The 14,425-nt window shown below is 42.1% G+C and overlaps 1 protein-coding gene across 1 annotated transcript; it reads left to right on the forward strand.

Moving 5' to 3' along the window:
* Positions 1–959: 959 nt before the first annotated feature.
* Positions 960–10,878, forward strand: atg4c (autophagy related 4C, cysteine peptidase). The gene is made up of 11 exons (XM_061078168.1): positions 960–1,115; positions 1,226–1,341; positions 2,735–2,818; positions 3,206–3,436; positions 5,348–5,681; positions 6,153–6,223; positions 7,127–7,332; positions 7,538–7,616; positions 8,392–8,468; positions 8,951–9,070; positions 9,475–10,878. Exons 2-11 carry the CDS (start codon positions 1,266–1,268, stop codon positions 9,640–9,642), a joined length of 1,446 nt encoding a protein of 481 aa, XP_060934151.1. The 5' UTR covers positions 960–1,115; positions 1,226–1,265; the 3' UTR covers positions 9,643–10,878.
* Positions 10,879–14,425: the final 3,547 nt, after the last annotated feature.

Consider the following 14,425-nt stretch of genomic DNA (forward strand, 5'->3'; position numbering starts at 1 on the left):
TTGTCTTTAGTGCTCTTGATTAAAAACACCATAATTAGTTGCAACTTATTCGTACGTTACTCTTTAATTGTTTCTTCTTACTCTCCATCTTTTGTATTCTGCGATTTACAGGCATATTAGTTTCCCCCCTGTGCAGTGATTACTTTAATAATCCCAGCATGACAACACAACATCTGTAATTCTCATGTATGTACTTAATTCAATAAGAAAAAGGTGTTTAGTTTAAGCTTTATTCAACAACATGTGTTGTTACTGTTATCAGGAGCTGAGAGGACTGTGCACGGAAATACACACACACAGAGAAATGCACACCAATGCCAAAAGTACATCTGATCTGCACTTTAACTGGAAATGTCCTTTATGATGTTTGATTTCGCCATAATAGGTTATTTACAGATAAATAGATGCACTGGATTTTAGTTGACCATCAACATGGACGTTTCACAATAAATATAATGTATAAATGCATTTGCCAAATCAAAGACATTTCAAATCATGTTGCTTTTATATATTACAAATATTTGCATGTTTAACACTACACACTTCTCATCCAGTTGTAGAAACATTGGTATTGTTGTCTATATTTATCTGTGTGTGTGTTTATTTGAGTACTTTCTGTCCTTTTTGTGTATTTTATTGTACTTTAACTGAATCCTGAATATTACACACGTCACATCCTGCAGATTTATGACAAGTCAAGTGAATGATTCTGAAAAGTGAAGTGATGGAAGTGACGGACGTGTCAGAGCCTCTGTTCTAATCCTAACCCAACACGGAGCGCTTGTTTTAATCCAAGAAACAACCAAGCAGGCGGGATGTTCCCTTGAGACACGGGAATCTTCCCAAGCGCCGCCCTCCTCAGCTACACTGGTGTATAAACCGATCCCACCCACTTCCGGGCGGAAACACATAGAGATCAGCTGACCCGGCTCTTCCACTTCCTCAGAGCCTGAACCCGAATGGACGGAGCGGGTCAGTGTTACAGCGGAGAGGAGCGGACCACTGGGAATCGAACCTGTGTGACATGACCAGTGTCCCACCATGTGAGGTTTGAACTGGGAAACAGCTGTGCGACTGGGAGAGGGGGGGCACGCATCTGGAGCAGATAAACACAGGTGAAGGGGGTGTGTGATTTAAAGTGCTGGGTTGTGATTGTGAGGTGATGCTGCTTCTCACACTTTACTGTGTGTGTGTGTGTGTGTGTGTGTCTGTGTGTGTGTTGTAGTGTGCAGTGGGGGAATGGGTCTCATCTCTTTCTGGTCCAAATGGAGAATAAAGGGAGCGACGAGGCGGAAAAATTGAAGACAAAGTTCTTGTCGGCCTGGAACAATGTGAAGTACAGTAAGTACTTAGCTTGAGGCCAACACACACACACACACACATACTTACACACAGAAACGCTTTCCAAAAACACAGTACACACACACTCACACACAAACACACACAGCCATGCTGCTGTCCTCTCCTTCTCCACCTTGTCTCTAATGCTCTCATGCATCACTGTAGTTATGTGTTGACCAATCAATTTACTTAATCTCTTAATCACCTATATTTGAAAATATACTATGATGTACAATGAAATATTAGAGCCATGTTGAAGAAATTAAAAAAAGAAAGATGTCAAGAATACTGTCATAATATTACGAGAAAAACATCTCGTAATATTTAATGTGAAAATATGACTTTATTTTCCTAATTTTACAAGTTCCTTCTTGTAAAATTTCCATTATACTCTCAAAACCTCATCATTTTTTTATCTTCACCTTGACCCTAATTCCAAGGGGTTTCACACGGTCTTAAAAAGTAAAACAGGAAGTCTAAACCGGTACTAGGGCTTAAATGCTTAGGTCCTAATTATGTTAAAGTTCATTTCAGGCTACTAAGGACTCTGATGTTCTGTCACATCTGTTTTATAGGTCTTACATTTTATTCATCGTGGTCTTTAAAAGGTTTTTAAAAAGCCTTAATATTTACTTTTTGAAACCTGCAGAGAAGAGTTTGAACAATAAAAACGCAGAGGTACCAACAAGGAATCGGCACAAATTAAAAAAAAGCGCTAGAGTTCAGTGATACAAGAACCTACTGCTGTTGAGTCAGACCTTAAAATAGTTCTTTGTCACACTGTCCACATTGAGTTTGTGTGCATTGATTCAGCTCACACATAATCTGCTGTTTCTGTTCACCTGAAAAACAAGTTTAATGTAACAGAAGGAAACAGGAGACTGTAGTGGGCAGGAATCTTTTGACCAAGCCAGAACATTGAGTGAATTATGGCTATTATGGAGTCGGTGTGTAAATACAGCATTCCTATTCAGACTGTTTTCGTCCTTCAATAACACCATAATAAGATAAGCTAATCTTTTATTAATCCAACAATGGGGACATTTGTCATGTCACTGCAGCAACAAGGACACTCAAGTACCACTAACAAGTAAACATGCAATATAAACATAAGAAAATATGAAAATAATAATAATACACAATGCAAAAAGGGATGCACGTGGAAAAATATTGAGTTTGCACAGAAAAAAGTTTGAGGTTACATTGACAGTTTTTTGGCTTAGTTTAAACAATTTTTCATTTTAATAGGACACAAAACAAACGTTTTCCAGAGGATAACTGAACTGTTATTCATAACCTTCTACATGTCAATATGTGAAATTACACCCGAGTTAATAATTAGTGCAGTTGTTTGTCTTTGTCTTTTAATTTGTTTTTTTATTGTGTGTTTCAGGTTGGGCTCTGAAATCAAAGACCTCATTCAGTAGAAATTCCCCAGTGCTCCTTCTGGGAAAATTTTACCATTTCAAGGCTGAAGGTACATTACACACACACACACACACTAAACCACACATGTACGTAGCAGCAAAGCGAATCATAAGAATTCTCAGTAAAAAGTAGTAAACTTGTAATTCAGACACAATTTTATATGCAAAGTGAACTGAATCTAAAACATTTCACATATATGTTGAAATTGCACAGAAAGTATGAATTGAACGGTTTGAAGTTACAATAAGTAAGTGCTGGTTGTACAGTCCGACAGCAGCAAGAAAGACAGTGAAATCATTACCAGCACTTTATCCTGTTGACCAACTGGTTTAGTCTCAACTTGTTTACCTGCATTTTGTGTTTGAATAATAATACATGGTTGTCCACATCATCCACAAGATAAAAATTTGACCCCACGATCTTTTGTGTACCTCAGATGACGACGGTCTCACAGACGCCTGCTATGAAGCCTCCAATGACGACTGCGTCATGGGGAACGCTGAAGCTTTCCGGAAGGACTTTGCGTCTCGAGTGTGGCTGACCTACAGGGAGGAGTTCCCTCCCCTGCCCGGCTCCGCCCTGACCTCCGACTGTGGCTGGGGCTGCATGCTGAGGGCCGGGCAGATGATGCTGGCTCAGGCTCTGATTCTGCACTTCTTGGGCAGAGGTGGGTGAGATGATGGGACCACACCCGAGTTACAGTGAAAACCACATCACAGTGATGAGTGATCTAAGGCCCAAAACAAAGAAAAGTTCCAAAAGTGAAATAAGATCTCTCACAGTTCACAGTCACAGTTGTGGCAGTTAAGTCGTGGAGGTCTGGACCCCGACACTGTCCAATGTGGCGGGCAATGAACCGCCAAATATTCATCTCATTTCTAGAAACATTGTTGATACATTACATCCATAGAAAATCATTTAAACCAAACAATCTGAGACAGAAAAACATATTTACTTATTTATATACTTGCTGGAATCCCTGATCTAAGTAGATTTCCGATCAATATGGACTTTTGTGGGTTTCCAATATTGATATAAAGGCATAGAGCAATTCCAATACCCACATATCAGCCTCTATATATATATATACACATATACACACATATATAAATCTATAAAGAAAAATAAACTATAAAATAGCCAGATATATAATACATAAACTTATATATATTGTACACATATGTCTGTGAAAGGTTTATCCCGGCTCTAAAGCGACAGGCTTCAGAAAGTGGCTTTGGGCTGGAAGCTCTGTGATTTGAATAGTCAGACAAGCTGGAACTTAAGGTTTTGAAAAAGGACATAAGAATCTCAAAACTCTCGTCCAACAGCAACTGTTAAAGTGTCTTTGATGATGAAAGGAAGGAGCCAACGCAGCTGATATTTGGACTCTGCCCATTCCCTGCAGCTCTGAGGGGACACTTCCAATCATCAGCTAAAGACCTAATTTAGTCCCATGAAAATGGATAAGGCCGATTAAGGAGCAGGAAGACAGATTTTTCTCCGAGTTTTGAGTTTTCTCACTAGAAAGTTTAATTCCGTTGATGCAAACCATTCACAATGAGTGAATCCCTCATATCTCAGATCTATAGTCTCTGAAGTGTCCTCGGCTTTATGAGTCGGCGTAATGACACGACAGTGCCGGTTTAATGCAGTCATTCAGAAAACAATATTTAAAACTTGTTCTTCTGTCAAATCTATAATATGTCACTGATGAAATATTTCTCTATAAAGTGACTAATTGCCACTTAAGGTTATTTATTGATCAATTTCACTTTGATTCACTTTGGATCAAGGTCATTTTGTTAATGACTTAGACTCTATTCTGGATCGTTTTATAGCCGGGGCTCCTCCCACTCTCTCCGCCTCTGGATCCCCTCCTGTTTGTAACGCTAAGGCGGCGTTAAAGTGAAATAGTGGGACACTCAAAACTTATAATTGGACAGAATTACACTTATTCTGTTACAGAAGCATGCAGGGCTCCGTCTGTTTAAGGAAAAACTTTTAATTTCACAAGTTCTGAAAGACTTTTTCTTCTTTTTATGACGCTGGAAAGGAAACTTTGATGTGTTGAATGAGGCTCAGAAAGCAGACGCATGGATTCCTGGTCAAATTGGTGCCTTTTTTTATTTTCCATTGCGAATATCAGGGATTCTGTTCTCCCAAATTAGATTTTTATTATATGTATTGTCATTTTACAGTAGTTTTGAGTCTATTGTAACAGTTGGATCTCATTTCTAGAAGTGTAGAGTTTTATCTCAGCACCTCAGGAGGTAGAGAGGGTTGTCCAATAACCAGATGGTCGGTGGCTTGATCCAGACTCCTCCGGTCTATATTCCGCAGCGTCCTTAGAGAAGATACTGAACCTCAAAGTGCTGCTGGCGGCGTATGAATGGTGTGTGACAGTAAAAGTGATAGTATAGAAGAGCTGTATGGATGTGCATGAATGAGTGAAAGCCACTTTTACTGTAAAGCGCTTTGAGTGGTCGATAAGACTGGAAAAGATCTATAAAGTGTAAATACTGTCCATTTAGTCCATATTATGTTCCTCTAAAATATGGATCATTTTTCTTCCTCATAGACTGGACCTGGTCGGCGGCGCTGAACCTCCAGCCCTTGGACGCAGAGACGTGGACCTCCACCGCAGCCAAACGTCTGGTGGCCTCTCTGGAGGCTTCTCTACAAGGTTCCCAAGGGCCCTCGGATCCCGGGTTAAAACACATGCCTCAGGCCCTGGGATCTGCAGAGGAGGCAGATGCACACCTGAAAGAGATGTACCACCGCACACTGGTGTCCTGGTTCGGGGACAGCCCCTCGGCTCAGCTGGGCCTCCACAGGCTGGTCCGCTCAGGCCTGTCCATGGGGAAACAGGCAGGGGACTGGTATGGACCTGCTGTGGTGGCCCACATACTCAAGTAGGTGTAAAAAGTTTGATCTGAGGGGAATTACACTTGTGACATGTGACTCTCATCCACCTCAATTCTGTATTTAATCACATATAACACTTTAATATGATATGCTCTTTGAGAAATATATACGAAAATTCCCAATCTCACAAAATGGGCAGCAACATTTTATGAGTTCCTCCCGGACCCAGACCTCATCCTTACACCAAGATTCCTGATAACCTGTCTAGTGGTTTAGTTTAATCTTGCTTAAGAGAAACCAACTAATAAACAAACAGGTGAAAACATAACCTCCTTGGAATATAAACAGCAACTTATTCAAAAATATGTCTTTAAGGAGATGCACTAATCTGACACTAATTGTTACTATCATTAATAACAGTGGCAATATCAGTAGAAGAAGTTTAATCTCCAGAATCTCTGTCCTTCGCTCACTCTCTCTCTTTTCCCTCTCTTCCTCTTCCTCGCCCTCTCTCTTAGGAAAGCTGTCGAGGAGGCGATGGACCCTGGCTTGGCGGGTATAACTGCCTATGTCTCCCAGGACTGCACAGGTATGAAAGATGAGCCTGATGATGATAAAACAGGAAACTGGACACAATGCAACTGACCCTTCTCTCTCTCCACTAACTCTCTGTGGAGCGGCTGAGAGCCGTGTCACAAGCGCCTGTTCCCCAACAAACACGTTCCGTTCCAAATCTACGACCACGCGCTCCAGCCTCCTCTTAACTGCAATGATCTGTGTTGTGATTCACGTTTGTCTTCTCGAGGGCCAGAGCAGACGTTAGCTGGTGTGAGAGCGAGCGTCTTGGTGTGTTGCAGCTCGGATATCAGTGGGAAAATTGTAGTGACTTAAACTTGTGCACCACAGAGACATAGATGATGTGCATTTCAGAATTTAGTTAAAGGTCAATCAACAGCTTCATTGTCAGACAATTTTATTGACAACAAATTTATTTTCAGAAATTCAGTCAATTATTGATGATTAAAGTCATTTATTTACAGTCAGTTAGAAAGAATGCTAAATATTTGCCGTTACCTGCTTCTACAAATGTGAAAATTTGTTGCTTTTCCCTGTTTATATGAAGGTTATTCGAATTATGTTATAATCGTTGATAAGACAAAACAAGCAACATAAAAACGTGATATTTTACACTTTTTGTGACACTTTAGACATTTAATGGTTCATCGATTAATTGTGAGACATATAACAAAGTATTAACGGCATGTGGATATAATATGTATGTATTTTGACAATTGTTTGCAGAAAAAATAGGAAAGAGGAACTACAAAAGACAGGATTCTCGTATTTAACTAAGCCCCCAAAACAGGAATGCTACACAACTGATCCCCCCCGAGGCTGATGCACAGACAACATGTCTGATGAATTGACGAGGGGGGGACGGACACAGACAATATGACCTCCATCCTACCTTTGCATTATTGATCCTCCATAGTGTACAGTGGGGATGTGGTTGATAGCCACGGGGCAGCAGCAGCAGGGCAGCCCTCTGCCGAGCCGGCGGCCGACCCTCCTCCTCCGCTGCAGAGCGACCGGCCAGCGTCTGCCTCCACGCCACCGGACGACCGGGCGGTCATCATCCTCATCCCTGTGAGGCTGGGGGGGGAGAAGACCAACCCTGAGTATTTTGACTTTGCAAAGGTGAGGTTAACATGTCGTTTTTAGAAATCTGTTTTATTTTAATGCCATGGTTTTATTTGTACGTAAACATATTTAAGAAAATAGGGGGAAGAACAGAATATAAATATATCTGTTTTATAGACACTGATATATAGTATGTGTGGAAATAAAATGAAAGTGTTTTCTATCATGTACGTTATATGTTTCTCTGTCCTTCTTCATTTAGAGCATACTGAGCCTGGAGTACTGTATAGGCATCATCGGAGGGAAGCCCAAACAGGCCTGCTACTTTGTAGGATTTCAAGGTGAGTGTGAGCGTAATGGAAAACAGAGAAAGACACACAGAGAGCGAGCAGCACATTATTTTGCATAATATACCCTTCTTACATGACGAGACAAAGTAAGTTAATGTATTCGTGTTTGCGTGAGGAAAACGGAGAGGAGTGCAGACTGAGGGGGCGAGTGAAGCAGGGCTTACTTTATTCTCTGTGACCCGTCAGCGCCTCGCCCATTCATCACAAGTAAACCTCCCAAGTTGTAAGCTGTAATTGATTTCCATAGGAGGCATGCATTAAATTTCATCTGGCCCCAAAGTGAGCCACTCTTCATCACCTTCAGGAGCCAGGAGGAACCTTCAGTTGTACATCTTGGCAGTCAATATTTACACATTTACATTTTACCAATTTGAAACACAGTGGTGGATGATGTCTAAATGACAAGCAATACATTCTCCCTGCCAGGGCTCGGCTCCGCGCCGCATTCATCACATGCAAATCATCGACTATAATTGCGTGTTTGTAAAAGTAATTCCCACCAACCAAAAATTAAATGACAACCTCTTTTTTTTTTGCCCCCGGTAAGGAATGTGCTTGTACAAATGCATTTGATTATGCGGAATTTAATCCACCCTGGTGGATATTAAAAAGCAACAACCTTCTGGGAGGCATATTTGACGCATACAAGCCCAACACTGGGCCGAGCTGGTGACTTTGAGCTACTCTGCATAGAAATTGGAGAGAGGCGCGTTTTTGTAATAATCCGATGTTTTTGAATAACTTGTCTTTTGTTTTGTCCTTGCAGATGACAGCTTGATTTACATGGACCCTCATTACTGTCAGTCTTTTGTGGATGTCAGCACCAGCGATTTCCCTCTGCAGGTAATGTGAAATTACACAGACGAGCTGACTGGGGCCTCAGTAATGTGAATTTAATAGTTTCTGTTAGTACTTAAGGGTATGAATCTTAAAGCAGCCCTCGGCCCAATTACCGAGTCCCTATGCGCTGATTTATTTGCTGCTCAGATGTGTGAAGCTGCCACTTAAGAGAAATACGGCAAATACAGGATCAGGTAGCCTGAATATTTCAGCAGCCATACATAAAAATCAGCACATAGCAAATGTACGGCAACTTTGTTTTATGCTTTTCCGTGGCGTTGTATACAATATGACATGCAGCACAGTTGGGAATTTATCGACGCTGTGACAGCAGATAAATAGGATTTCATTCATCAAATGATGCAGAATACAACTTGTTTTGTGTTGACGCTGCCATGGAGTGTGTGTGTGCACCACATGTCCCAGTGTTCCCCCCCTTCAGCTTGATGGATTCCTTCACATGCGTTCCGTCTCTTTGTGTCCAGTCGTATCACTGCCCCTCGCCAAAGAAGATGCCTTTCAGCAAGATGGACCCGAGCTGCACCATCGGTTTCTACTCGAGAAGCGTCCAGGACTACGAGAGGATCAGCCAGGAGCTGTCTAAGGTGGGGGGGGGTGCTGCTTGAACACAGGATGCTGAAAATATCACCCCATCGACTAAACTAATTTATTAGTCATATCACAAATTCTATCTCCTGGGTATTAATTCTGTTTTGTGCAAAGGCAAATGACAGTATAACAAGCTGACCAGTAGGTGGCACCATTTAGCCATGAATCTGACTCACTCGCCTGCCACTCAGCATATTGGCTCCACGTTGTAAACCAGTCTCCTCAAGCTTATACTGCCTCTGCTTAGAGGACTCTATTTCCATGCATTAGAATCAACCCAGTCGCAGCCTGACAGAGAATATACTTCTCTGTTCAAATTCAATGCAAACCGCTGTGAAATGCAAAGTATGGCCTGAGCACCGGCGCTTCCACTGAAACACGGGTCAATTGTTTGTTCCAGGTGCTGCAGCCGTCAGCCAAGGAGAAATACCCGGCGTTCACGTTCGTGCAAGGTCACGGCCGAGATTACGACCTGTCGGCGGGCCTGACCCCGGAGAAGAGAGAGTGGCCCTTCATCCGTGACCCGAGCAGGACGGTCACCACCGCCGGGGACTTTGTGCTGCTCTGACAGGACGGGTTTAAAAGACTCTACCGACGGGGAACTTCCTCCTCGTAAGGTGCAAACTGCCACGTCCGTTGTGACACTGATGTTATTTTTCAAAAACTCCTTTTAAACTTCATTCGGCATTTGGTTTCCTAATTCGTCCTGGAAACTTTGTTGCTGGGCACTTTTAGACCAAAATGTGGTTTAACTGGTTGTCCAGTAACATGAGTGCACGGAGTAATTTGTCTGGAACACGGTGTTGAATTTAATCACCCAACATTTTGATAAACTCATCCAGGAAATAACAGCATTTAGGTGAACCCGTATTCTTTCAGCACCGTTATTTGTATTTGTAGTTCAGCACTCCCATGTTAACATGCTTTCTGAATTCATGCAGCAGCGTTGTCTAACTTTTTAAAGGTTTATGAAGTACTTCACCTGTAGACAGAGATTATCAAGTGTAGATGTCAGCAGGGTCCTGACGTCGAGGAAGAACCTTAATGAATACATCTCTGGAGACAAAGTATCTTAACAACTTCTCCTCTAATACATTTCACCCACCTGAAAAACCTCAGCCACACGAGCACCTCGATGTGTCGTTTCTTTTGTTCACACTCATTCTGTCTCTTAGCAATAATCTGATAATAAGACTGTGTTCTCGTCCCGCTGGTCTTCATGTTGACTGAGTCGTGCCGCTGCCGTGAAAGTGACCAGACGGTGGAAAAGGAGGTGGAGGTGGAGGTGATGATGTTTGGTGCTGCACCTCACTAAGCACTGCCTGTTATCAATTAACCTTTACAACAGGATGGGTTAGATGTACTGTATACACAGAACATTTCAATAAAATCATGAATATTCTGAGCCTCAGTTTCAGGGAATTGCAGTAAAGGAAGAAATACGATAAATTTCTTCCAGTCATTATTATTATTTGTATTTTTTGTAGAACTGAAACCATTTGGTCGATTATTTCAAAGCATTTTGTCTAACATTTCATTTTGTGTTTCTTCTTTCTTTTGACGATCTATTGCAGATTTTACAAAACACTTTTAGAACAACTGTACTGAATATGAAATAGAAGTGAAGATGCAGACTTGAATATATGTTTGGGTACGAAAAAACATGCACTTTAGTTCATCAAGTTGTCCAACTGTTGAATCTTTCTCATGTGTTTTCCTCCATCACAACACCTGCATTTAGTTTCTTTGAGATAACCTTGCTAAATAAATTTCTGCAATTTAATGTTGTTCTTTTTGTTCAAACCACGGGTTGGAAAAAAAATGGAATAAAGTAAAATACTTGACTTTCTCTATGAGATTTCTTCTATCGTGTCCTGAAGAAGAAGTAAACCCCAGTTTGCCTCTTTCCCTCTGCTCGAGACAAACCACAGTCGTGTGCTGAAATGTATTCAATCCCTTTCTCTCCCAGTCAAATGTAGTAGATTAAAACTAATCGTACGTGCTAACCATCTCTACAGCCCATTAACCAGGGACCGGAAAAAATGTGACCCGGTGACACTGGCAGCAATTGTGTTCCTCTGTGAGGAAAAGAAAATATCCTTGTGTGCTAAGCTCTGTTGCCATGGATAATCTATCTGTTGCCCCCTTAGTTCGAGCTGTGCCGGACTGTTTTCCCGTACAATACAAATTCTTGTATTATGATGAGCCGTGCTTTTTAAAAGGGGGGAACTGTCCTCTCTGGGCGGGAGCCAGGGCAAGGGTGAGGATGGATGGATGGGCAGAAGAGGAAGAAGAATTCTTCATCTGTTCTCTACCATGGAAAAGCAATGGCAAAGAGCATAAAGGCATCATTTAGATCCCCCCCGTCTGATCTGTGTGTTCGTCTATGTTTTTTTGTTTTTTCTTTTTGTGGACGGCCGACCGGCTGTGTGGACGAAGCGGGAAAATCAAGTATGCAGGAGAAAAAGGAGCGGTGGCATTCTTCAGCGTTGGAGGATGGAGAGGAAGAGGAAGGGTGGGATGGACAGGAGGGAGGTGAAGAGAGGGGGATGACACATTTGGGGATTTTTCTTGTCAGAAACATGAAAGAGCATTTGTGCTGGGGGGCACCGAGCGCTCTGAGGGCTGAATGTTCTTCATGTATTTACAGGGGATGTATGAATATTTGATTAATGAGTCACAGGCTCAGGGGAAATGCAGCAGGCGAGTGGCTTTACAAAGCAAGCCGATCTCTCTCTCACAGACACACACACACACACACAGACACACACAAACAGACACATAAACCATGCCCTGCTGTTTAACGCAACCGCCTAAAGTGTCATTGACATTGCAGATTCCTGAAAATCGAATCTGCACCCAGGCAAATTCCTCACAAAGACGGAGTCCACAAGAGTCATTCCTCTGTTCCACAGATGCATGGTATGTAAGAGAGGGGGGGGGGGTGTAAAGACAGAGACGCCCAATAAAGATTTTATTTTGGTGTCATCCACTGGAGGAAGCTGCTGGTGGGGTGAAGTCTCTAGAGGGATCAAGTAGTCGTTTCACATCATAGCCTGTCTTTGGAATCGACCCCTGATGACAGTACACAGCTGGGACAAGAACGTTAGGACCAGAAAACCCAAAAGTGTGATGTTGATGCAAGGTGAAGCCTTTCAAGTCATTTAGGTTGGATTGTTATGAAAATTAAATCAGGAGAGAGAGAGAGAGAGAGAGAAAAGTGGCAACAGAAAACTAGATGGACACTCTCAGAGCACAAACCTCCACCAAGGCTGATCAACCACTTTCTCACCATGTTGCATATTGAGATCAGAGACATGTCGTTCACAGATGGAACAGATGTAGCTGGATACATTTTTTTATTTTATTTTAAAGGCCAGTTATTATCCAGGTTTACACCAACTTTCATCTGTTCATAGATATTACCACTCACATGCCTGCAAGGTTAATATCTCAAAAATGCACTAAAATGTCAAAAAATGGAAAATCAATTGAATAGTTTTGCAATCTTAATCTTAATCTTAATTTATCTTGCTTGCAAACAAACACTATCTTGGAAAACCAGTCAAACACAAAAACAGGCGTGCAGATAACACAGTATCTGTGATGGAATGACACAAACAGTGTAGAACAGTGCATCTGAATACATCAGCTTCCTTTCAGGGTGCACGTGAAATCTCAGCACTCAGTCTCATGCACACACAGAGTCAGTATACACAACATTTCTCTTTTCCATGACAATATTATCAAATTTGTGTCACTAAGCTGCGCTGAAGAAGACGATGTGTGATGCACCGCGGTGTCGTTTCCATTCCCTCTCACCCTGTGGTTCTCAGGATTTCCTCCAGCCACAATCACACCATGATGGATGACACCCAGAACATCTGAGGGAATTAGATTTAACAAAAAAGGATAAGACACGGGGGGGTGGGGGGGTTGCAGTGTGCTCCTGCAGTGTGTGTGTGTGTTTGTGTGTGAGTGTAAATGTGTGTGCGAAGCCTTAAACAGCTAAAAAAGTGATGTCTATCTGGTCCTCTCCAGTCATAAGCAGTGTGTAAATTTATATGGATGAGTGTGTAGTTTACACATGTACGGCTTGTGTGTAAGTCATTCTAAATCTTAGGTGTCACTCTCCCTCCCTGTCTTCACACCAGGTGCAGGGGTGCTAGATTTATACCCGGTAGCCCTTGCCCACCCTTGTGGAATGCCATGCATCTTCAAACAGGTACTTCACTTTGAAATCTCATCTCGGCGTGATATCTCTAGGCGGCTAAATATATCCGGCTCCCGGATCCTGCAGCCGTCAGAGCGTAAATAGTGCCTGCGCTGCATCAGACTGCATTCAGAGTCTCAAGTCTGTCCACGCAACTGTCCACTTGTCTCCACCCGTCTCCTCCTACGCCCCCCACTCCTCCTCCTCCTGCTCCTCACAGGAGCTCCTGGAGAAATGCTGAGGCACTGCATGCCTCACACATCTCTTCTGGGCCGAAGCCAGACAGATGTCACGATGCTGTGATTAATCAGCAGCTCCCAGGACAGGAGGGTCTGAGGGCGCTCCACCATGTGAACATGGCCTGCAGAACATACTAGGTCAGAGGTTCTTGAACTTTTTTCTTACTCCAAACTGCAGACACATACTTTTGCCTGGGTGAAAACTGCTTTTCTATCTTGTGCTGGGTGTTTGAGGAATCGGCCGGAGCAGGAATGTTGCACCAGTGGCGGCCTGATGTTTGCAGAGGTGTTCATGAAACATTCAAAATATGACAGCAAGCAGTGTGTGATCCATGGGGCAAATTCTTTTCATTAATATAGTCATAAAGGTATTTTTTAATGATGCAAAACAAATTTTTATTCAGAAACTATTGATATTACCTCTTTTTCAATGATAGGAAAGGTTTTGTCCACTAGAACACAAATCAGTGAAACCTGTTTGATTTTTTTAAGTGATGTAGGTGATGCATATATTTGAGAATATATATAGAATATATATGAGAATATATCAAGTTTGAAAAAAGAATGATTTCAACTTTATTGCCCAGATGTAACTCATGTGGAGTCGATACCTGAAGGTTTGTGGAATGGGAGGATGAATATTTGTACCAATGCAGCCATAAAATGAAAATAGAGAAAACAAAGAATAGTTTACAAATCAAACATTTGAATAAGACGACTGAGAAGCCGTTGATTTACGAGATTTGATGAGATGCTCTTTCGAAGAACAACTTCAGAACTTACTGTCAACAACCAGGAGATTTTTGTGAAGCATCTCCTGACTTTAATCAATCAATTCATTTTGTCACAATCCATTAAAGTGGCTCCTCCTCGTGAGCAGTGTTGGCGTGAAATACTAT

The sequence above is a fragment of the Limanda limanda genome, chromosome 9 (assembly GCF_963576545.1).
Source record: "Limanda limanda chromosome 9, fLimLim1.1, whole genome shotgun sequence".
Classification (NCBI taxonomy): Eukaryota; Metazoa; Chordata; class Actinopteri; order Pleuronectiformes; family Pleuronectidae; genus Limanda; species Limanda limanda.